Source organism: Lepisma saccharinum, chromosome 1, assembly GCF_977018435.1.
Source record: "Lepisma saccharinum chromosome 1, izLepSacc3.1, whole genome shotgun sequence".
In the NCBI taxonomy this organism is placed as follows: domain Eukaryota; kingdom Metazoa; phylum Arthropoda; class Insecta; order Zygentoma; family Lepismatidae; genus Lepisma; species Lepisma saccharinum.
Genome location: NC_139229.1, coordinates 80509832 through 80534400, shown reverse-complemented (window position 1 = coordinate 80534400; position 24569 = coordinate 80509832). Strand labels below are relative to the sequence as shown.

Below are 24569 nucleotides of genomic sequence, written 5' to 3'. Positions count from 1 at the left end.
ATGATCCGGCTATTCATCGATTTTTTACGTACGAAAATCCCGGTCAACCTTGAACGACCCTTGTAATTTCAATCTATGTATTAATGGGCGTCGGCAGAAAGTTTTCTAACTTTTGCCCCTGCACTATGCTAAACCTTATGGACCAAGAGAAAGTAAACTGTCCTTCCCACACCCCCACCACTTTTTGAAATTTGCTCCCCCAATTTTGGAACCCGATCGCCGCCACTGGCTGCAGATGGTAATAATTTTTGTTGGTGAAATATGCAAATTGTATGCATTCACAAACACTTAAGCCTTAATTTAATTAAAAACAATAATTTACAGATTAATTCGTTTTGTTATTTACATGGAGTAGGACCACTTTTCGTGAAATGCCCCACGTAAGAAAAATCAATACTGTCAACTTTTGTGTAACTACTGCAGATGGTTCGGATGTGGGTGCAGGAATTTTGCTTCCTGGTGTACTTCACGTATCCTGGTATGCTCGGATTTGTAGAGGATTCAACAGGAAACGGAAGTGACAAACGTACAGCTTAACTACTTGTTATATATACGAAGGGTGACACGAGGCTGTTCCTTTCTATTACGTTTTGTAGATTGTACACCATTGACAGTAGCAGCAAGTGTCGTCGCTAGGAAATAGAGGTGAGTTCTGGCGCATCCCTCAGCTATACTCTATCATCGGGATATTTGGAACAAAGCTGCGCATAGCGGCAGAGAAGGGGGCGGATTTAGTGGGCAGAGTGAAGCAGAGTAGATTTGGAATCAGTTCTGACCAAACAATAGACCCTTTAATTGACATTAATGGCTTTTTTATTCATTTTGAGGGGTGACGCTATTGTTAATTAATCTAGCGCCACGTGGCGACACGTGTCGGGGGTGGAGGAGGAGATGAGTCATCGATAACTCATGCACACGTGTGAGTTTGAAATTAATGGTTTTCCATTAGTGCACAAAAGATACTATTATGTATTCCGTTTTCGACCTAAGCTAACACTATTGATGTATTTTATTAATGCGTTTCTGCCGGATATGAGTCATGGGTGCTTTATGCACACGTGGGAACTTGGAATTAATGGTTTTTCCATTAAGGTACAAAAGACACTATTATGGAGTTCGTTTTCGGACTATTCTAACACTATTGTTGTATATTATATATGCGTTTCTGCCGGATATGAGTCAGGGGTGCTTTATGCACACGTGGGAACTTGGAATTAATGGTTTTTCCATTAATGTACAAAACACATTTTCGGCCTATTCTAAGGCGTCACGTCCGGCCATTTTGGCGTCGGTGGTGAGTCATATTTGGTATAATTAAGGATCCGGATTTACCCGAATTCAACCGGTGTCGACGCGTTCGATCGGAGGTAGAAGATATTATAACACATGTTCGCTTTAAAGGCGAAGAAATTGAACGATGTATCCTATATGCAAACGAAGAATGCGGGCAGAAGATATGTTATTAATATTAACCTGTTACGGAAGAACCTGTTATGTGGTTGCATTCATCGGCACCCTCAAACCGCGAGCGTTCATGGATACGCGTGGGGGAAGAAAGGGTCGCCATTGTTACGGTCCCCTTCGCTTGGTCTTCTTCCGAAGTTGAATGGAAGTCAAGTGTCGCCAAATTTTTACACACGAGTATTGATTTTCTTTGAGGTTCCAATTTTATTTGGTGGAAGTAATCTACGCGGTATTTCTGCCGCCTTTCGTAACATTGCAAAGACTATTTGACCAAAACCGTAAGGAATTTGGCTGAACTAAGAACATTCAGTTCCAGTATCTACAAGTTAAAGTGGATGCCAGCCACTATTTGCCCTTATTTCGGGATTGCGAACCACGGACCATTTGATTATTGCCTTATATACATCAGGATTCACGTAAAATTGACCAGATGTTTTTACTGTTAGGGACAATATTTCGCATTTTTTGTGTATTTTTACTCAGAAAACGCTATTTGAACGATTCAAGCAAGAGTTCGCATGGCAATTTAGACACACAAACTGTGTTTCTTCAACTTTAGCTGAAATTTAGGTTTATTTTTTACTCTAATATCACAATTTCTTCTATTCAGGCAACATTTTTTATTAAATTTTGGACTCACAAAGACATTTTTCAACTTTTAACTTGTTATTTTAAAAGTTTATTTCCATTTTTTACTCTAATATCACAATTTCTTCTATTCAGGCAACATTTTTTATTAAATTTTGGACTCACAAAGACATTTTTCAACTTTTAACTTGTTATTTTAAAAGTTTATTTCCATTTTTTACTCTAATATCACAATTTCTTCTATTCAGGCAACATTTTTTATTAAATTTTGGACTCACAAAGACATTTTTCAACTTTTAACTTGTTATTTTAAAAGTTTATTTCCATTTTTTTACTCTAATATCACAATTTCATCTATTCTGGCAGGAGTGTTTATTCCAGTTTAGACTTGCAAAGATAATTTTTTCAACTTCTTTTATTAATTTTTCTATTTATTGCCTTTTGTATCTTATATTTATTAATTCTTAACTTTGAGTTTTGTTCTTTATTTAAAAAATTTCTCTAATCACTAAGGAAGAAGTACTTTTAAGTAAAACTGTACCCACAAACTTTATTATTACTATTATTATTAGTATTATTATTATTGTTGTTGTTTTTGTTTTGATGTAGTTGTTGAATCTTGTTGTTGTTGTTAGGGTTTATTGACTTCCACTACGCTATTTTTGGTTTGGTTCGTAGGAAAGTTTGCTTATTTTAGAGTTTCCTAGGTATTTTCTTACTGTTAGGGTAGGTAAAGTTTCCTAAATATATGAGTAGGGTTCCATATATTCTTGTTCTTGCATGTTTTTCATATGATGTGATCACCACAACTCTCCAAGGGCTTTTACTGCATGTTTCCATTTTTATTGAGGCTTAGTGATTCCTAGAGCCACTTTATGCATGAGCTGAAAATTTCGATCTCAGATAGCCGTCAACCTTATGTCAGAGTATTTTCGAGTATATTTTAGTCTTATTATGGCCCACTAGAATATCACGGCTTGCTTATTTTTTAAGTATGTTGCGCAGTTATTGTATTTTTGCTTTTGCTTTCTAGATAAACTGTATGAAATGTTTAATATTTGTACTTTTTGCACTTATAAGAGGGCAAACTTTTAGTTCTAAGTTCCCAAAAAGTATCCAATCAATGAAAGAAAACTGGTTGAAAAGGGAGAACTCTCTACAGTCTCGCAGAATTATAGGAAAATAACAGCAAAACTTGGAAGCCTACACACTCAATAATGCTCAATATGCATACACTTCACATGCAATCCCCTGCAAAAGGCACATAGCAGACTCTCATCTGAACTTGGACACCAAAAACACCACTTTGGGATTACTAATACTCTATGTGCATTTACCAGAGTGTGGTCTTACATAATTGATAAAAACAGCAATATAGAACCTGATAGAATAGGAAATAGTAAAAAATAAGGTTTTTAACATGCCAAAGTAATTAGTTTAGTTTGTTAATTATAAGAAACATAAGTTAATTACAAGAAATATAAATGAAATGCACTAAATAAGTACAATTGTTTGGTTTGAAGGTAGTGAATATATCGAATTTGTGCAAAAGTTTGCATTATAACCAGTGAATTAAACAACGTTTGCATTAGAATATCACAAAATAGCATACTTATTAGATTAATAACAAACTTTCTGATGCAGTAAAGTATTGACTAGGGCTGAATGATTCAATTACTGTAAAATATTAGTCTCAGATTGAAGTAAATAAAGTGTAAACAATACCATTTGTTTGTAAAATAGGGTTGTTAATTCCTCTGATAGCAGAAATATCAACTTGTACAGTAAATTTGAGAGTTTTAGCAATATTTGTCCTGAAATGGATATAACTGTAACGTGCCAAGTACAAAATATTTAAGAAACAGTACAGTATATCCTCAATTTTGAAAGCTAACAGTACTCTAGTGTTTCTACATAGGCGTCTGTAGTGGTAAAATACATCCAGTCCTTAAGATTTTTGGCCATCCATTCATCCTCAGCGTCGCGATTAGTCACAAAAGCAAAAAAAAAAAGCGAAATCTTGTGGATGTTATAATTTCTACTTTTCATGCAATCACCTACACTATAGTACTAAGTTTAGTGAATTTTGTTGTCTTCCTGATTGGTCTGTTAAAGTTAGTAATCAATAAAAATATGCTTACATAGAAAAAATCCTGATATAGTTGGATTCTCAAAAGTATGTACAATCAGTGTTCTTGCTACATTTAGCCCCTAATATAGTATAAATTGAAGTCTAGTTAGTGTTGGGCTGTAAAATGTTTTGGTACCTGTAGTTACTTGAAATAGCAAATATTGGCTGTGTAACTGGTAAATCACTCAAAAAATCAACTTCGTTTCCTCGTAGTACTCCCTGAAAATGCTTCTTGCATGCTAATAAGGCTCTGGCGTGTGTTCCTATGCCTCCTACTAGCCTCTGTAAAATTCATATTGACCAGTGCTTAACCATTCAACATGCTGTAGAGCGTAAGCTTTAAGCTTCAGTCAGTGGAAATTTAGTTCTCAGGGACATATAGTGCTTGTAGAATAAAAATTAGAAGCCTCAAATAATACAGCATAACAGATACAAATAACCCCTGGTGTTAATCAAACACTCAAAAAGTCAAGTAGTACTTGAAATGTACCCCGAATAAAAAACTATAAGAGTAAATAGCATGGTAAGAAAAGTTTGGCAGGTGGACTTAAGAGCCACGTAGTCATCTGCTAACATCGACTTGTCCTGTGATTAGTCATTATATTGTTAAATTGTTATATTTGAGGGATGAAAAAAAACAATATTAATAAACATGCAGTTATAGTACTCTTGGTAAAGGGGTTTCAGTGCCTAGAGACATAATAATTTTAGTTACAGTAAAAGTTTGGCCTCTTATAAGTGCAAAAAGTACAAATATTAAACATTTCATACAGTTTATCTAGAAAGCAAAAGCAAAAATACAATAACTGCGCAACATACTTAAAAAATAAGCAAGCCGTGATATTCTAGTGGGCCATAATAAGACTAAAATATACTCGAAAATACTCTGACATAAGGTTGACGGCTATCTGAGATCGAAATTTTCAGCTCATGCATAAAGTGGCTCTAGGAATCACTAAGCCTCAATAAAAATGGAAACATGCAGTAAAAGCCCTTGGAGAGTTGTGGTGATCACATCATATGAAAAACATGCAAGAACAAGAATATATGGAACCCTACTCATATATTTAGGAAACTTTACCTACCCTAACAGTAAGAAAATACCTAGGAAACTCTAAAATAAGCAAACTTTCCTACGAACCAAACCAAAAATAGCGTAGTGGAAGTCAATAAACCCTAACAACAACAACAAGATTCAACAACTACATCAAAACAAAAACAACAACAATAATAATAATACTAATAATAATAGTAATAATAAAGTTTGTGGGTACAGTTTTACTTAAAAGTACTTCTTCCTTAGTGATTAGAGAAATTTTTTAAATAAAGAACAAAACTCAAAGTTAAGAATTAATAAATATAAGATACAAAAGGCAATAAATAGAAAAATTAATAAAAGAAGTTGAAAAAATTATCTTTGCAAGTCTAAACTGGAATAAACACTCCTGCCAGAATAGATGAAATTGTGATATTAGAGTAAAAAAATGGAAATAAACTTTTAAAATAACAAGTTAAAAGTTGAAAAATGTCTTTGTGAGTCCAAAATTTAATAAAAAATGTTGCCTGAATAGAAGAAATTGTGATATTAGAGTAAAAAATGGAAATAAACTTTTAAAATAACAAGTTAAAAGTTGAAAAATGTCTTTGTGAGTCCAAAATTTAATAAAAAATGTTGCCTGAATAGAAGAAATTGTGATATTAGAGTAAAAAATGGAAATAAACTTTTAAAATAACAAGTTAAAAGTTGAAAAATGTCTTTGTGAGTCCAAAATTTAATAAAAAATGTTGCCTGAATAGAAGAAATTGTGATATTAGAGTAAAAAATAAACCTAAATTTCAGCTAAAGTTGAAGAAACACAGTTTGTGTGTCTAAATTGCCATGCGAACTCTTGCTTGAATCGTTCAAATAGCGTTTTCTGAGTAAAAATACACAAAAAATGCGAAATATTGTCCCTAACAGTAAAAACATCTGGTCAATTTTACGTGAATCCTGATGTATATAAGGCAATAATCAAATGGTCCGTGGTTCGCAATCCCGAAATAAGGGCAAATAGTGGCTGGCATCCACTTTAACTTGTAGATACTGGAACTGAATGTTCTTAGTTCAGCCAAATTCCTTACGGTTTTGGTCAAATAGTCTTTGCAATGTTACGAAAGGCGGCAGAAATACCGCGTAGATTACTTCCACCAAATAAAATTGGAACCTCAAAGAAAATCAATACTCGTGTGTAAAAATTTGGCGACACTTGACTTCCATTCAACTTCGGAAGAAGACCAAGCGAAGGGGACCGTAACAATGGCGACCCTTTCTTCCCCCACGCGTATCCATGAACGCTCGCGGTTTGAGGGTGCCGATGAATGCAACCACATAACAGGTTCTTCCGTAACAGGTTAATATTAATAACATATCTTCTGCCCGCATTCTTCGTTTGCATATAGGATACATCGTTCAATTTCTTCGCCTTTAAAGCGAACATGTGTTATAATATCTTCTACCTCCGATCGAACGCGTCGACACCGGTTGAATTCGGGTAAATCCGGATCCTTAATTATACCAAATATGACTCACCACCGACGCCAAAATGGCCGGACGTGACGCCTTAGAATAGGCCGAAAATGTGTTTTGTACATTAATGGAAAAACCATTAATTCCAAGTTCCCACGTGTGCATAAAGCACCCCTGACTCATATCCGGCAGAAACGCATATATAATATACAACAATAGTGTTAGAATAGTCCGAAAACGAACTCCATAATAGTGTCTTTTGTACCTTAATGGAAAAACCATTAATTCCAAGTTCCCACGTGTGCATAAAGCACCCATGACTCATATCCGGCAGAAACGCATTAATAAAATACATCAATAGTGTTAGCTTAGGTCGAAAACGGAATACATAATAGTATCTTTTGTGCACTAATGGAAAACCATTAATTTCAAACTCACACGTGTGCATGAGTTATCGATGACTCATCTCCTCCTCCACCCCCGACACGTGTCGCCACGTGGCGCTAGATTAATTAACAATAGCGTCACCCCTCAAAATGAATAAAAAAGCCATTAATGTCAATTAAAGGGTCTATTGTTTGGTCAGAACTGATTCCAAATCTACTAAGCAGTACACGCTGCTGCGAAGGCTGGTAACTGCAGTCGCCCCCCCCCCCCCACGCAATCCCCTTCTCTCTCAGGTATTCATTGGTCGAGCCGTCTCGCGTCACTACTTGCGCAGAGATTTATTTTCATTCGCTTGCTAAAGATTTTTGTTATTTAGTCTAACTTATCTCTCGTCGTATTATTATCAAAGAGTGCTCGCCTGCGTCGTCGCCTTGTAATCAAGGGGTCCTGGGTTCAATACCCAATGGACACACAATGCACAGTGATTCCGGCAGGTGCCTTATTAAACTGTAGGTCCTGTCCCAATTAGCCTTTCAGTGCATAAAGTGGACTTAAAGAAACCGAAGACTGTTCAACTACCTATGGTTGGCTACGCAATATAAGCTACTTTACAAAGTTCTAACAATTAGTTACCACATGTGCGTAATATCGGCATGTTTAATGTTTTCAAAGTATTTTTTAAAACTTTAGTTTTAATTTCTATTAGTCGGTTGGAAACACTGCTTTATCATGATTGACGTGATTTATTTACCCTTCGCATTGCCCAGATAAGATTTAGTTGCTTACCAACTGTGATAGAGACGTCAAAGTTATTCAACGCATCATTAGTGTAAAGTGCTTGTAATTTTAAATAACAGGTAGGTACTTAAAGATGCAGAATTCTTTTTTTATTATGCTTGTTTTTAAAGTGACACATTTTTATGCGACGTAACATATATGGCATTTTTTTTACTAAGGAATATGACACGTGAGTTCGTGAGCGTTGACATAGATTTTTGTTGTGGGATGTTAGGCCGTTGACAAAACTTGAATAGAAACAATAATAATAATTATTATTATTATTATTATTATTATTATTATTGTTGTGCAATAATAACTATTATAAACTAATGAAAATACTAGGGTTGATATTTTTTAATTGGACTTCTTTTAACAAACTGGAAACTCTCAGTTTTTTATATGTCATATTGTGCGTCCAATATTTTAATAAGGTTATGATTTGTGGATAATGCCATTTGGAGAAAATAGAATCAATGCAGAACCTCCTTGTGAGATAACTGTACATGAAAAATCAAAATTGTTATGTAATATATAAATGTAAGGAATGGTTGGAATCTTTTAATCTACAGGCACTTTATTTAAGAACGAGTAAAAACAATAAGTAAATTTGTACAATACATGTTCTCACTTGAGAACTATTGCTCACAAGGTTCCTAAATATAGAACTAGACATACTGTTTCTACAAAATTTTAACATTAGGAACTTTCTTTAGTTCTCCTGTACTTTATTATTATTATTTATTATTATGATTTGATGATCTCCCATTTCTGGTGAGGCTTGGGAGTGAGACCGGCAGTCGGTTGGTAGGTCCTCGCCCTCAAAGGCTGAAGTGTCATGGCTTATTATTATTATTATTATTATTATTATTGCAGGTATAATAACGCACTGCTGGAATTTTCTGTTTCCCAAAGTAGCAATAATACTTAATACGTCTATAAAGCGTCTGGTTCGATCCCTGGCGGGAGAGAACCTCGATTTTTTCCAACTGTTCAAGCGTCTCCAGCGCCCACCCAGTGTCGTATAAAGTGGGTACCTGGAGGAAACTATTGGGGTTAAAGGCGGACAGGGTCGTGGTGCTGATCACGTCACCTCCACCTTCGGTCGTGGTCAAGAAAGTGTGGGACCCTAACTCCACATCCTTATACGTCTTCATGGCTTGGTGCATAGCACAGGGGAGTACTTTACTTTTTGCTTAACGTTTTTAAAGATGTTCTTCAGACACTAAGGCATGACTAAAATATTATTAAATATCAATCTGGTAATTTTTAAAATCGGAAATACAAACTGCGAATTTTTAAATATAATCTATATTATTTTTTGAATGAGTTTTCCTTTGTTTCCTCATATCAAAATTTGCATGATGGAAATGTCACAAACCATGATATAAGAAGAAAATATGGAAGGACGCAAATAAAATGTGGGTGTGTGGTAGTGGAGCAGAGGGCACCGAACGACAATCCTGCCTAGGGCGTCAAAGAATCTAGATATGGGGCTGGGGATGGATGGGGCACATAATTGTAAAGAAGTATTAATTATTTGTCCGAGAGTTGAACACTGGAACCCCAGTACGCTACTCGACTGAGGCCGGCAGAAAGCTTTCCAATTCCAAGCAGCACAGCGTGCGTAACATGTTTGTTGTGGACTGACGAGAAGGACAGACAAGTTAAGTGAGTGATGTTACGTAATGGATTGTAACACTTTTATCAGTTGCGTCCGGAGTTCAATTCAAGGACAACTCAAAAGAAGAGTAAGATATCAGCGTTGTAACTCTACAAGAACGATGGCAAATCTGCAAGAATAAGTATAGTAAGTGTTGCAAAGTCACAGAACGAAGCACTAAACTAAGGGAATTCACATACCCACATGAATGCATAAATACTTATTCATTAGCTTGGTTAGGATCAGCAAGTTGAAACGTCTTGTGTTATGGAGCATTCAAAACGAAGCGACAAATGTCCCTTGAGATCGAACCAATGAATAGGAAACGTTCAAACTATAGAGAGGTGACACACAGCTTAAATCCATATGGTGTTCGAGTGATATGTGCGATACGTGTCGCTAGTTGCTTCGGTGCAACTGGGCGACTAACCTCTCAAAAAATAATTTTTGCAGAGAAAGTGACTCTCAAGGAATTCGGCCTACGGGCAGTCAAGAAATTCCTAAGGATCATTTTTTTTAATACTACAGGCAAAATTACGGATGTAGTATTATATGGATGTGAAACTTGGTCCCTTACATTGAAAGAGGAACATAAATTGAGAGTATTTGAAAATAAGATCCTTAGGAAAATCTTTGGACCTAAAAGGGATGAGGAGACAGGTGAGTGGAGAAGGTTACATAATTTTGAACTACATAATTTGTATTCATGTCCAGATATTATTAGAATAATTAAATCAAGAAGACTTAGGTGGGCAGGCCATGTGGCACGAACGGGAGAGGAAAGAGGAGTTTACAGGATTCTTGTTGGGAAACCTGATGGTAAGAGACCTGTAGGAAGGCCAAGACGAAGATGGAGGGACAACGTTGAGATGGACCTAAGGGGAATCGGTAGGCATGGAAAAGAGTATATAGATCTTGCTCAAGATAGGGAAAGATGGAAGGCCTGTGTTGCTGCAGCCATGAACCTTCGGGTTTAAGAAGGCTAGAGAGTTAGTTAGTTAGTTCATTTTTTAAAAAAGTGGTTAATTCTTGGCATTTTCTTCACTATATAAGCGTCTGAAATTTCTTGGAATGAAAACATTTTATCCCAGAAGTGCAAAAACAGTCACCTGAGGATATAGTAGTGTGTACAGTTCGAGATTTTCACCTTGGAAAATTTCGAAAATTTCCCCATCGGGAAATGACAAATGTCAGGTTTATAAAAATTTCCTTTTCCGATCCCGTCCCCGATCAATAATTTTCCGTTCTGTACGCCCCTAGGTATGGCAGTCTTCATGATTCTATTGTCTCTTGTAAAAATGTTCTCTCGTTATTTTCTTGGACATGGTAGTTAATTGTTTCAACTTACAGCCAGTAAATAACAACAAATATTCTATGTAAAAAAATAGCGCTACAAGTTCACCATTCGAACCATTCACCATTGAATGAACTTTTCCAAGATATCTCAGGAGGGGCATTTGCCCCCCCCCTCCCTCCCCTTTGCGGCGTCCATGTTTAACACCATTCCTTTTCACAGTGTTCAGATTTGCATATTACTGTAACATTTGCATGTTTCTTTTTCTTTATGCCAGGATGTCCTCGCCGCAAATAACGCCGATAATTAAAGGATGCGTCTTGGGTGAGGGCCCCCACTGGGACCACAACGCTCAAGCTCTGTACTTTGTGGATATCCCCGGCAAAGCTTGTCATCGTTATGAACCTGCCAGTGGAAAGCACAGCAAGATCGATACAGGTAAAGGGTGGCAATTCACTGCTGTATACCACTGGCGTACGCAGGATTTTATTGCGGAAGGGGCTGGAATTGTAAATATAGATAATACATAGCTGATTTCTAAGGTAGTGGAATACACAATAAGATATTTCGTATATTTAGAACTTTCCACTCTCAAAAATGTCAATTAGAGGTCATTACAAGAGAGGTTTGCATTTCCCGCTCTGGTTTCTCCTGAGTTTTTCACTGTTTTTATTCCAAAATGTTCATTTTCTCAAAATTTCGGAGGGAGATGTAGCCCCATCAGCACCCCTCTGCGTATGCCACTGCTCTATATTTACAGACCGAGGATAAAGAATACCGATGCCCAGGCCGGAATCCAAACCCGGGATCCCTGGCGTTGCAGAGCGCTGTGCTACCACTCCAGCACGGAGTCGGCCTAATATTTCATAGATCATTTGTTAGGAATTCTAATAATTTAGAGAGTTGACTTGTTATAATAATAGTCACGTACAGTAATAATATATATAATTTCGAAGCGAAACCCCTCGAAATATAAGAACTAAGAAGAAACGTAGACGCAAATTTTCTAAAATGAAAGCCATAATACACTCCTCAAAAAAGTTTGGAATATTGTTATGTTAGACAATAGGTGATAGACACGGCCTTGGAATGCAACACATTGTATCTGTGTCGTCTTTTCACCGACGTATGCCATTGTGCCTATCACCTATTGCCAAACATAATAATATTCAAAACTTGTTGTGCCTAATATAACAATATTCCAAAATCTTTGTGGGGAGTGTATTTGTATACAAAAAAATTTCAGGAAACTGTAAATTTGCAATAAAATTGGACTTCTGTACTCATACATAGTACCTGTACTTGTACTGTACCTCAGCGTCACAAGTAAAATTTTGTCTTCTATCAATTTAGACCTGCAAGGTGTTTGTAGGGTTTACAGAAACTTTCTGACGTTTGATGTTGCAACGAATGCCGATGGTATCTTCCTATCCACTGTCTGTGCGCAAGCTTTTAGCGTATTTTGACCTTTTAAATGTGTTGTGTTGTGAAGGTTTTTTTACATACTTCTCACTTTTAACTAGTGGCTTAGCCAATACCACTTTGAACCGATATACCGATACCGATGCCTTATACTCTCACTCATACCGATGTCCGATGTCGATACTATCACCGATACCGATACTTTCACAGATACCGATGTCGATACTATCACCGATACCGATACTCTCACAGATACCGATACTTTCACAGATACCGATGCCGATACTCTCACAGATACCGATACCGATGTCGATACTCTCACTGATACCGATACCGATACTCCACCGATACGCATACTCTCACCGATACTCTGATACCGATACCGATATTTGAAAATTGTAATAATTAAAAGTTGTTCAAGATATTGATTATCGTTTGTTAGTAAATAATTACAATCAAATTATATGAATCAATTTACCAAGAGTTTTGATTTAAAATATTCAAGAATTACACCAGAATATTAAATTACATGTTATGTTACCAATTTTGATTTCATACAAAACTTGCAAAAGAAACTTCGAATTTTGGATAATTTTCAGGAAAGTGTCCCGCGGTATCAGTGAAAGATCAAAATGCCGGAAAAGTATCGGCTGGTATCGGTAAATAAATTCCAATCGATACCTTACATACCTTTCTCAAGGATCTTTTTACACGCCCTTTTTAACTCTTAGGTAATGGTTTTACATAAGAGGATATTTCACCGTATGCATTGAAGGGTATACAAAATGGCCATATGAGTCGAAGCACCCTACAATTTTGCTCGATTGATTCCTTCATTACCTAGCCAGTTTCACTGTTCATGGAATTTTGATTTCCTACAGGCGCGTGGTCATCTTTCATAATTCCCGTCCAAGGAACTAAAGATAAGTTCATGGTCACCAACGGACGAGACTTCGCCGTCCTCACCTGGGATGGAGAGGACAATAGTCGACACCAGATTGACTCTCTGGTCACCGTCGACAAGGAGAAGGAAGGGAACGTCCTCAACGACGGGAAAGTGGACGCCAGAGGGCGACTGTGGGCGGGTGAGTTTATTTATTTATTTATTTGTAAAATTAATAGACAGACAAAAAATCAAAAAGTTAGAAAAATGGTAGCAAGTAACTTACAGTAAGTAAACAAAGCTTATAATTGATTTGTATTCTTGTATTTTTCTGTATCTTTACGCTAACTGTGAGGATGAGAATGAGTGATGAATAGATGGAATACATGAAGGGACATTTGCAAAAGAACATCGACACCCAGGCCAAGATTCGAACACAGAGACGTAACAAGCCCATCACTCAATTCTCTCGGCTATCAATGTTGGTTCTCCGTACGCTTAGCCTAATGAATGTATATTTCACTTGTTTTTTTATTTATTTAGCATCGCCTTTTGTCACTTTTGTCTAATCGAGAAGATGAGGATTAATGATGATTGATGAATTTGATGAAGGGACACTCAAAAAGAACTTGGTGTTCTCGCCCAATCCAGGATTCGAAACCGGGCAATATGAGAAGAGTTTGATGGGTTTTTTTTGTTTTTGTTTTTGTATTAAGTCCACTATGTGCACAGATAGGCTGGGATCCGAACCACTATTCCTCCAACGGGTAATAAATAAGAGATTAGAATTCAAAATAGTAACATCAAGGGGTTCCGGGTTCGATGCCTGGTGGAGGCACATGGTGGTTTGGATAGCACATTAAACTTTAAACTGTATGTCCAGTCCCGATTAACCTATCTGTCCATAAAGTGTACTTAAGCAAAATAGCTGAAACTTGTTCAAAATGATAACGTCTCGCGAAACAAGAACACTCGTAGAAATAGTTAATCTATTTATGCATACTATACTCTCGTATTTACATGTTCCTAATGAATAAGCCTTAATATTCTCCTTCTAACCAGATTGATATGAAGGGGAATAAAGGGGAATATCCCCCTTTGATTTCTAAATAATGTCCTAATTCTTCAAGAGTAGTTATTGGAATGTTCTCCCTTTGGAAAGTTTTTAAATACTATACTTTGGCATGCATCAACCCGAAGGTTTATTTTCGAAGTAAGACAAGCCCGATCTACTCATAACGTGAGCAATAGTCTTCGAAATTTTTGCTAATTTTACTGACCGTCTCAAGACTGACCTTCTCCGGGAATCTCTGGAGCGAGCGAACGAAAACAGGTCTCTGCGCAAGTAGTGACCGGAGAGGGCTCAACCAGTAAACGTGTTTGAGAAGTCAGTGCAGCTATCAGCAGGTTGCAGCTGCGCGCAGTGGTTTGCTCACCCACTCGTTTCCTCCCCTATTCTTCCGTTATGCGCGGCATTGCTCCATACATTCCAGGGACAGAGTATACCGTAAGTCGCCTAGCTAATCACCTACGCGGTTTAAATGTTGGAGGCGCCGGGCAGTCTTCGCTTATATATTACCCAGTTCCGCTGTAACCTCCGTTTCCTGTAGAATTCTCCTAAGCAAGTTGGAGTATTCCAGAAGACGGGGAATACCGGATGTGAAGTACACAAGGGAGCAAACGTTCTGCACCCTCATCCCTTGCCTTTGCGTTCATACACACCTCGTACATCACCTTTCACAATAATTTCTTTTCTCTTCATGTAAAGGATCCATGGGGAAAGCCTCCAAAAAAGAAGGTGGTCCATTCGTCGAACCCAACCAAGGAACATTGTTCAGCTTCACGTCAGACAGGAAGGTTAAATCCCACGCGACAGTTAGTTTGTCCAATGGCCTTGCCTGGAGTCTAGACAACAAGGTCTTCTACTACATAGACAGCATCAGCAAGCAAGTGGACGCCTACGATTACGACCTGGAGAAAGGAGAAATCAGTTGAGTATAAATTATCCCATATTTACTCATTCATTGTTGGATTATTTAATTATTTATTTATTTATTTTGATTTATTTTCCATAGCGAAGTTAAGGCTGTGAGGGCCTCCTCTACCACTTAACCAATGATATAAGCATATACAAAGAATAAAACTAATGTGAAATAGGAAAAACACAAAAAAAAGTAACTAACTACCTCTATAGCCTTCTTAAACCCGAAGGTTTATGGATGCAGCAACACAAGCCCTCCATCTGTCCCTATTTTGAGCAAGATCAATCCAAATGTTACATCCTTACCGATTTCCTTTAAGTCCATCTCAACGCTATCTCTCCATTTTCGTCTTGGCCATCCTACAGGTCTCTTACCATCAGGTTTCCCAATAAGAATCCTGTAAACTCTTCTTTCCTCTCCCATTCGTGCCACGTGGTCTGCCTATCTAAGTCTTCTTGACTTAATCATTCTAATGATATCTGAACATGAATACAAATTATCAACACACACACACACGTACGTCCCATTTAGAGTAACGCCACCGTTACAGCCGGCGCGGAGAACGGAGAACTGACCGCTGTTGCCACGTTTACCTACGAAGAAACTTGCGGTCAAACAACCAATTAGGCCTACCGCTGCCCCATTTCTTGGGCAAGAAGCGGCAACATTAAAATCCCTCCTGTCCGAAGCAGCCAGCAGGGAAACGGGCTTTTGTCCAAATAGCGGTTCTGCGAATGGAGGCCGGTTCTTACAGCGGCTGAGGTATAAGAGATATTCGGGTAATATTACATTTTAAAGTGTTGACGGATATGAGTGTCCTTTTCTTCAGATTTAACTTGATGGGATGCTTGGTAGAAAATACTTATTTGGCCCTTGGTTTATTTTACTTCGCTTTTCTGCCACTTTTGGCTAATCGCGAAGATAAGGATTAGTGATGATATGATCGAGGGACACTCAGAGAAAGAACACTTATGCCCAGGTCAGGATTCGAAACCTTGCTACCTGGCTGGCTGCTGGACTGGTTTTGACTACTAGACAGTGTTCTAATTGCAACTGGCTTTGTCTGCTAGATTCTGTGGAACAGCCAATCAGAACGAAAGGTCATGTGAAGATAATCTCTGAGTCTGGTAAAGGAGAGCTTCTTGTCCGTGGTTTCCGAGTGTTTATTTTTCTTCGCTACTCAAAGAAAGTAGCAGATAATATCGTAGGAATTTATCCAAAGTTGTGAGATTTGTGCACGATAACTGTGGTTAGCCGATAATGACAATCCTGACAAACCAGTACATAAAATGTTTGACATATATAGTTGAACAAAATATATTTTTTTTCTTTTTATGAATGAGTTCTGTGGAACTCCTGTACGAATGATGATTATGCATTCATTAAAGAGCTTCTTGAGTATATTTTGATTACCATATTTTCTTTCGAGCCAATTTCTAGCACATAATTTTCTTTTAATTCTTTTAATTTGAATTTTTGATAGCGGAAGTAGCTATTCTCATAGAACGTTCTTCAAATAGCTCGTCCATCTTTTTAGATTGACTGCTCTGCGCAATGCCTTATGGGAACAAAAGCATAGCTACAAGTACGGTAAGAAGCATCGTGGAGAATAGTCTGTGGTGAAATATTAGCTAGTTGCGTGATATATAGTTACAGACAAATTCAAGCTTAAATTGTGGATTTAATCATCGTTTTTATTGTAAAAGTGTTCAGTGTTATTACAAGACAGTACATTTATTGAAACGTAAGTTAAGATTAAATAATCTTGTGATTTAGAAGATAAATCAGTGTTAAATCTAGATAGCATGGAAGGCTCTGGGCCATCCAGATAAAGTTTCCTGCTTGTAAGAAATTCAACAAATTTCTTTCAAGTGAGGGAAAATGTCTAGCGAGGAAATTATTAATCAAAGCAGAGAGGACGTCCAAATGGAGATGAATGAAGTAGTGGAAGTAAAAAAGGACACGTCTTCAAATAAAGACGGAGAAAATATGGATGTTGAATTGGTTGCTAAGCAACCAAAAAGTCAGAACACAAAACGAAATCGAGCAAAAGTTTGTGGAAAGGAGGAATCTATAAATGCTCCAAAAATTTTCAAAGCAAACGTATTAGAGCGTACAATGCAATCAAAGGACAATGTGAATAAAAATGACTTATTCTATCCTGGGCACGATGGCCCATATATTGTGCTTGTTGAAGGTGCGGAACACAACGTTGGTAGCTTTAGTGCTATTATGTTAGGTAGTCACTTAAGAGAAGCTAGAATTAAGGTGAATGATGTTAAGGCATCGGGTCCTAATCGTGCAAAGATTTACTTTTTAACATCCAATGATGCAAATGACTTTTACTTGAACAAAGAGTATCAGAAGAAGTATAAAGTAAATGTCAAGATCCCGGAGAGTCTTTTACACAGAATAGGACTAATATATGGGTTACCGTTACATATAAATTTAGAAGAAGTACAAGATGAAGCAGAGGCTGAGAGAAATATTCCAATAATCAAAATGGAAAGAATGAAGAAGAAGATTTATCAAGAAAATGGGGAATTTGTGTTCAAACCGACCAAATTGATCAGCGTAACGTTTCAATCACAAAGGTTCCCCTCGCATGTATAGCTAGTCAGTAACATATTTCAGGTACAATCTAAAATAAAATCTGTGATGCAGTGTAGGAATTGTTTCCGTTTCTCTCACACAAAGGATGTTTGTAAGTCCAAAGCGATGTGTCCAAGGTGCGGTGATTATGAACATGATGATATATGTGCTGCAGTACCTAAATGCATAAATTGCTCAGGAAATCATCTTGCAACTGAGAGGTCGTGCAGTAAGTGGGAAGAGGAAAGAGAAATTCAGAAGGTGATAGCATATGAGGGTTGTTCATATCAAGAAGCAAAGAGAAAAGTTAGTTCTAGTAGTTCATTTATGACCGAAAGAGACGATTATTCTTATGCAAACATACTACAAGATTTCCCAGAGTTAAAAACAACTAAAGCAGAGTCTTCCTTTGTACAAGCTCCAAGTTCAGCAATTACAACAGGTAACAGATATGAGGTGCTGGCCACTGTAAGAGATGAGGAATCAGGGACATCAAGAAACTTATATTCTTGGAAATCTTCTCAACCTCATCCTTACAACATGAACAATAGTTATGCTGATCGAAGATTTGGGAAGATATGTAAAAGTAAAGAAGTTATGAAAAATAAAGGTATGCAAAATCTAAAATCGTGTGACAATCCTCAAACCCAAAACGAACAAGAAAGACCAGATTATGTATTACTAAATTCCCAAATCAGTCCAACGTCAGTGACAACAACGGAAAAACGAAAATTACGAACTAGCATCCCACAATATGACTCTCAAAAGCAAATAATGATTAGTTTGTTACAAGTTATGGCAAAACTAACGTCGAACATAACTGTGGATGATAATCTTCAGAGAATTAAAAATATTCTAGTCGATTGTACAAATATTACTTCACAGTTATTGAAACTTATTGAAGAGCTTGAATCATATGAAGATGCTCAACATTAAATATAATAATCAGTAAGTTATCACATGCAAAATATGTTTTTGTTTGTTCAATGGAATTTATGCTCGTTTCCTTCAAGAAAACTTGAACTCATGAAACTGATAGAAGAGCATCATCCTCTCATTATATGTGTGGGTGAAGTATGGGGTGATGGAAGAGTTTCAATTGAAATAAAAAATTATCACGCAGTAATTAATCAAAAAGGCGGAAAAGGAGTGGGTATATTTGTACATGAAAGTCTGGCATTCCAACCCATATCATTTAATCCCAATTTAGTGATTCTTCGAGAATATCGGGTGGAAGTAGTGGGAATACAAGTGCAAATTTTGAATAAAATATTTACTGTTATCTCGATCTATATACCATCTACCTATACATCGCAAAAAATTGCAGTGAAACATTTAAGGTCTATGATTAGTTCATTCAAGACTCCATTAATCATAACTGGAGATTTCAATTGCCACCACCCATTGTGGGGTCGACAGGCAGCAGATAAGTTGGGTCGAACTCTTGTTGAATGGATGGAGGCGGAACAGTTAACTATAATAAATTATGGTTCACCTACTCATATGCCTAGAAATGGAAGTAATCCGTCATCTATAGACTTAACATTAATTTCAGAAAAGTATTGTGCAGACTTTACATGGGAGGCCGATGTGGACTTGAGAACAAGCGATCATTATCCATGTTATTTTTATCTGGCTTATTGCCATGCAACAAATGAAAGAATATTAACTATTCGCAAATGGAAAGTATTCAAAGCTAATTGGTCTAATTATACTAAACTTTTAAATATTTATTTCTCAGAGGATGATGGATTAAAACCTGATAATATTACATACGAGGAGTTTGTAAAAACCATTTCGGCTGCTATGGACTTGAGCTGTCCCAGGGTGATAAAAAGTAGTCAGCAACACTTCCCAAAGATATACTGGTGGACAGAAGAGTGTGCTGAAGCAAAACTACATAGAGTAGAATTAGCAAGAATATACTCATCAACCAAATCCAGAGAACTGGATAGCATTGAGACGTTCTATGGCCAAATCAAAGAGATTATGCATAAAAGCAAAAAGAAAATCATGGAAATTATTTTGTGAAAATTTACACCCAAGCATGAAATTAGGATATGTGTGGAATAAGTTTAGGTCACTCAAAAATCCTCGTACAGCAAATGTGGTCCCTTTGAAATCAAATTGGAAGACTGAATTTATTCAGAAACTCATACCTACAGTGTCAGACGGAGTAGTTGAAACACCAAATGAATTATGTAGTTACACATCAAAACTACGTTCGGCGAAAGGTTTTGCAACTCCAATTTCAAAAGAGGAAATCTATGAAATCATCGGCAACAGTAAAGAATCTGCTCCAGGGATGGATGGAATTACTTATTCGATGATCAATCACCTTCCGGATGTAGCGTTAAAGGCGATGTGCACAATTTTTAATAAATTCTTAAATAATGGAAACGTACCAGAAGATTGGTCCAAACAGTTGATTATTCCAATTTTAAAAACAGGCAAGGACCCTCAAGTAGGTAAATCATATAGACCTATAGCTTTGACGTCAGTTTTAGGAAAGATATTTGAGAAACTGATACAGAAAAGAATAGAATGGTTTTTAGAAAGCCAAAACATATTTCAGTTCGAACAAATAGGATTTCGAAAGGGATTAGGATGCCAAGACGGATTAATCACTCTTTCCTCGTATATTTTTGACTCACTGAAAAGAAACAGAATTGTATTAGCTGCATTCTTAGATGTAAGCGCAGCTTATGATAATGTAGATATTAATATCCTAATCCAAACAATACAACAGCTAAAAATACCTCACAACTATGTTTTGATATTATGGAAGTTACTTAGTAAAAGATCCGTATATTTCCACTTTTTCAGTGAAAGTAGAGGACCGTATTCAGCCTGCAAAGGGTTACCTCAAGGAAGTCCTTTAAGTCCTTTGTTATTCAACATATATATGATCGGGATGAAAAGGAAATTAATTCCAACAGTCAATTATCTTCAATATGCAGATGATATCTGTATCTATATGTCCACTACACAAATTCATACTGATTTTCCTGTTTTAGAGGAACAAATATTGGAAGTGCAAAAGTGGCTTCAAAGTAAAAAACTCTCCATTTCAATGGAAAAATCTAATATTACAATTTTTAGTAAAAAGGGAACACCTCCAATAGTTCACTCAATGTCCAGAAAAACAAGAATTCCCATTACATCCAGAGTAAAATATTTAGGTGTCATCTTGGATGAAAAACTAACTTGGAAGGACCAAATTAAAGCAATACAAGTCAAATCAGAAGAAGTGTTTAATTTGTTCAAAGCAATAGCAAATACTCAGTGGGGATGTCATCCTCGAGTTATGCTTTTATTTTACAAGAATTATTTTCGGCCTATGATAGATTATTCTTTACTGGCAATGTGTAACTTGACAGAAGGAAAATTGAATTCCATTGATGTCATACAGAGGAAATTCTTGAGAAGATGTTTAGGCGTTATGAACAGCACTCCAAACGTAGTAGTATACATGGAAGCGGGTGAATGTTCCATTTCATGTAGACAGAAGATGTTAGCAGCAAATATGCTCTTCAAAATGAAATCATATTGTGAGCATCCTTTCAACAATGTACTAACAAATATGATACACTTATATGAAACAGGAAAAATAACAAACAGAAAATCTGCTATGTGGATAGAATTGTATAATTCGTTTTGTCAAGAATATCAGGATGTTCTACAGATGCGTTCACGGCCTGTTTTTTCATTAGATTATCCTCAACAATCTCTGGATAATATTAATTTCCCTCGTTATTCGCACATATCGGAATATTTTACTCAATGGCCAAGTTTTTATTTCATATACACAGATGGATCTAAAAGTGAGTCAGGAGTTGGATGTGCAGTGTACGATCCACAACATAAAACATACCTATTATTTCGGCTTCCACAAGACTGTTCAATATTTACAGCAGAATCTTACGCAATTTACCAAGCTTTAATATATGTCCAAAAATTAAATTTACGAAAGTTCTTAATACTTACTGACTCGCAAAGTGTATTACAGGCTCTTAAATCTTCGTACAAGAGTCTTTACAAATTATCCCCTTATATTATAAATTGCATACAATTAGTTCAAACAATACAAAAATCTGGAAAAACCATTGAGTTTTCTTGGGTTAAAGCTCATAGTAATATTACAGGTAATTCTCATGTAGATGAATGTGCAAAGAAAGCAGTGCGTCTTCCAAATATTACGAACTTATCATTATACTATACGGATCTTCTCCCTAGAGTAAAGAAGAAAATTCTGAATGAATGGTTTGATTGGTGTCGAAATGAACTTACAACAGTTGGAGAATCATACAGACCATTTGCTGAATTCAAAACACAAAAACCATGGTTTCATCATGTAAGTGCTACAAGAAATGTAATTGTATTAATTAATAGACTGAGAACGGGCCATTTGTGTACTAGGCAACATTTATCCAAAATTAGAATAACGAACAATAAGAAATGTGAATGTGGCTGGGAAAGTGCAGATGCACAACATATAATACTGGAATGCTCAAAATATAATAGAGAGAGAAATATCTTGTATAAAACTTTAAATAATCTAAAGGTTCAGTTTCCAACAAATTTGTTAAGTTTAGTTGTTAATCCAGATGTGAGAATTGGTTATAGTTTGTTATCATTTTTAAGGAAGTGTAATATACAATTGTAAAAGGCAAAATGTTCAAAAAAACAACAACAAAAAACTAATATCTGTAAAATAGGGGGGGATGGACTGATAATTTTATTGTAAAACAATTGTGTGTGTATTGTTATGGACAAAAAACGGCATAAAAGCTGTTAGGTTCCAAATAAAGGAATGAATGAATGAATGAATGAAGAAGCATCGTGTGAGGCGTGAGGCGAAAACTGGCAGCTGAGCCAGTAATACACAACTAGCCCAACTGAAAAATTCAGCAGGGAATCTGGCCTCGTGTGATTCAAGCATTAATGACCCTTGATTCTTCAAACTCTGAAACGTTCTTTCTTCTTCCGTGATCATTCTATTATTCTTCCTCCATCGCCTCTAACAACTCCAAAGCAAGAATCCGCCTACCACCAACCAGTGACAATTCTACAATCAACTTCTCTCATTTCAGGCAACAAGAGAAGCATCTTTGACCTTCAAAAGCATAACATTCCCGGCGTTCCAGATGGCATGACAATTGACACAGAAGGGAAGCTTTGGGTTGCAACCTTTGGTGGTGGGCAGGTGAGAAACAGGGAAGTAAAAAAGAAGTGTCTTGTGGGTTTTTCGATGAAAAATAATTACCTTTCTGTCACCTGCTGATCTATTGAAAGTTATATCATTAAATGGTATGAAATCTCGATAAAGGCAGTGGAAAAGCGTGCTTAAATATATTTTTACTGTATATGAATCGGTGCTCATTCTCTGAGTCATTTTTATTATTATGATTAGTTATTACCTCAATGGGGTTACAATTAAGGCATACAACATTTCATTTAGAACAATATTAATACACACAAAGGCTTGATGCGATTGTAGACTAAAAATAAAGAGTGCTATAAAGATTGATTGATTGATTTTGTTAAAGTTATTTGAAGAAATAGTCAAAGTATTAATTTCAAGCACTAGCATATATTGTGTTTAGCGTACAAGAATATTACAGACAGAAAAATAACGAACAAGAAAAATCAACGTCCAAGCAGTCGAGACTGCTAACACAGAATACTCCGTGATGTACCACACATTCTACTCACCAACATTGATAAGTTCTACACTCAGCCACCAGTTGGCAGCACCAAACAAATACACATCATCGAATGCAGTGTTTCTATTATTCTTAACAGATTTGCTTTATATTACTTCGCTTCTTGTGCCACTTTTGGCTAATTTGCGAAGATGAGTGATGATATGATGAAATTGATGAATGGACACTCTCAAACATCCATGCCCAGGTCAGGATTAGAACCCGTACCTCTGGCGTCGTGCTAACCACTCCGCCACGGGGGCCGGCTAGAATGCCATTAACAAAAGGAAGTGTAAGGGTCTGGTTATTAGTGTGTATGGCATTTCTGTTCCAAGGATGGAGGTGAAAATTTTAACGTATGTGTACGTGTGTGTGTGTGTGTGTATTATAAATTTGGTGAATGTAGTAGAAGTCTCTCCAAGGATATAGTAATAATATTAACATTATTATTAATAACAATCATTTAGTAGTAACAATACATTTGGAATAAAGTAGGTTCATTTTAGTATTTAATAGAGATGATAATAATAATAATAATTATTATTATTATTATTATTATTGTTGTTTATAATGAAGTTTATCAACGAACTGACTCCCTTACAAAAATCTCTGGCGATGTCCATGAACGAAGGTTATATATATTTCGACTCCGTCATTATGAGAACAATTATCCATTAAACAGAGGAAACAAAGTCTTGTAACATTATTATTATCCACTTTCTTCTATGCTGCCGAAATTCGTTTCTAGAGACCTGGACCTTCGGTTTTTGAATCTGATTAGATCAATAGAACCGAACCCTGAAAGTAGCTTCCAAAGAATACAATTTTCGGGACTGAATAATGGATAAGAGTTTCTCTTCTAGGTTTTTAGAATCGATCCCAACAATGGAGCATTGTTGACATCAGTGAAGCTGCCTGTGTCGCAAGTGACATCTGTAGCATTCGGTGGTCCGAATTTCGACGAACTCTATGTCACCACAGGTGCACGAAACGTTGACATGTCCAAGGAACCGTTGGCCGGATCCACTTTCAAGGTAACAGGCCTCGGGGTGAAAGGGTTGCCCGCCGAATACTTCCCCCAAGTGCCTTAATGTTTCTTCTCTCCTGGTGACAACTACCCAATCACAACACTTGAGAAATGTAAAATTACTGATAATTAAAAAACTTTTACAATA

The 24569-nt window shown here is 36.6% G+C and overlaps 1 protein-coding gene across 2 annotated transcripts; it reads left to right on the top strand.

Moving 5' to 3' along the window:
• The first annotated feature begins 573 nt into the window (after positions 1–573).
• On the top strand, positions 574–24569 carry LOC145983439 (regucalcin-like). 2 transcript variants are annotated; one of them, XM_083116597.1, is made up of 6 exons: positions 574–645; positions 11088–11248; positions 13114–13317; positions 14884–15105; positions 22783–22895; positions 24258–24569. In XM_083116597.1, exons 2-6 carry the CDS (start codon positions 11089–11091, stop codon positions 24483–24485), a joined length of 927 nt encoding a protein of 308 aa, XP_082972723.1. In that variant the 5' UTR covers positions 574–645; position 11088; the 3' UTR covers positions 24486–24569. The 2 variants fall into 2 exon arrangements, with proteins under 2 accessions (XP_082972723.1, XP_082972695.1); XM_083116569.1 differs by lacking the exon at positions 574–645 and adding an exon at positions 7790–7933.

Coding starts and splice junctions, on each gene's coding strand:
- LOC145983439 (XM_083116597.1), top strand. CDS start 11,089: ATGTCCTCGCCGCAAATAACGCCGATAATTAAAGGATGCGTCTTGGGT. Junction 11,249..13,113: donor GCACAGCAAGATCGATACAG/GTAAAGGGTGGC, acceptor GATTTCCTACAG/GCGCGTGGTCATCTTTCATA. Junction 15,106..22,782: donor CCTGGAGAAAGGAGAAATCA/GTTGAGTATAAA, acceptor CTCTCATTTCAG/GCAACAAGAGAAGCATCTTT.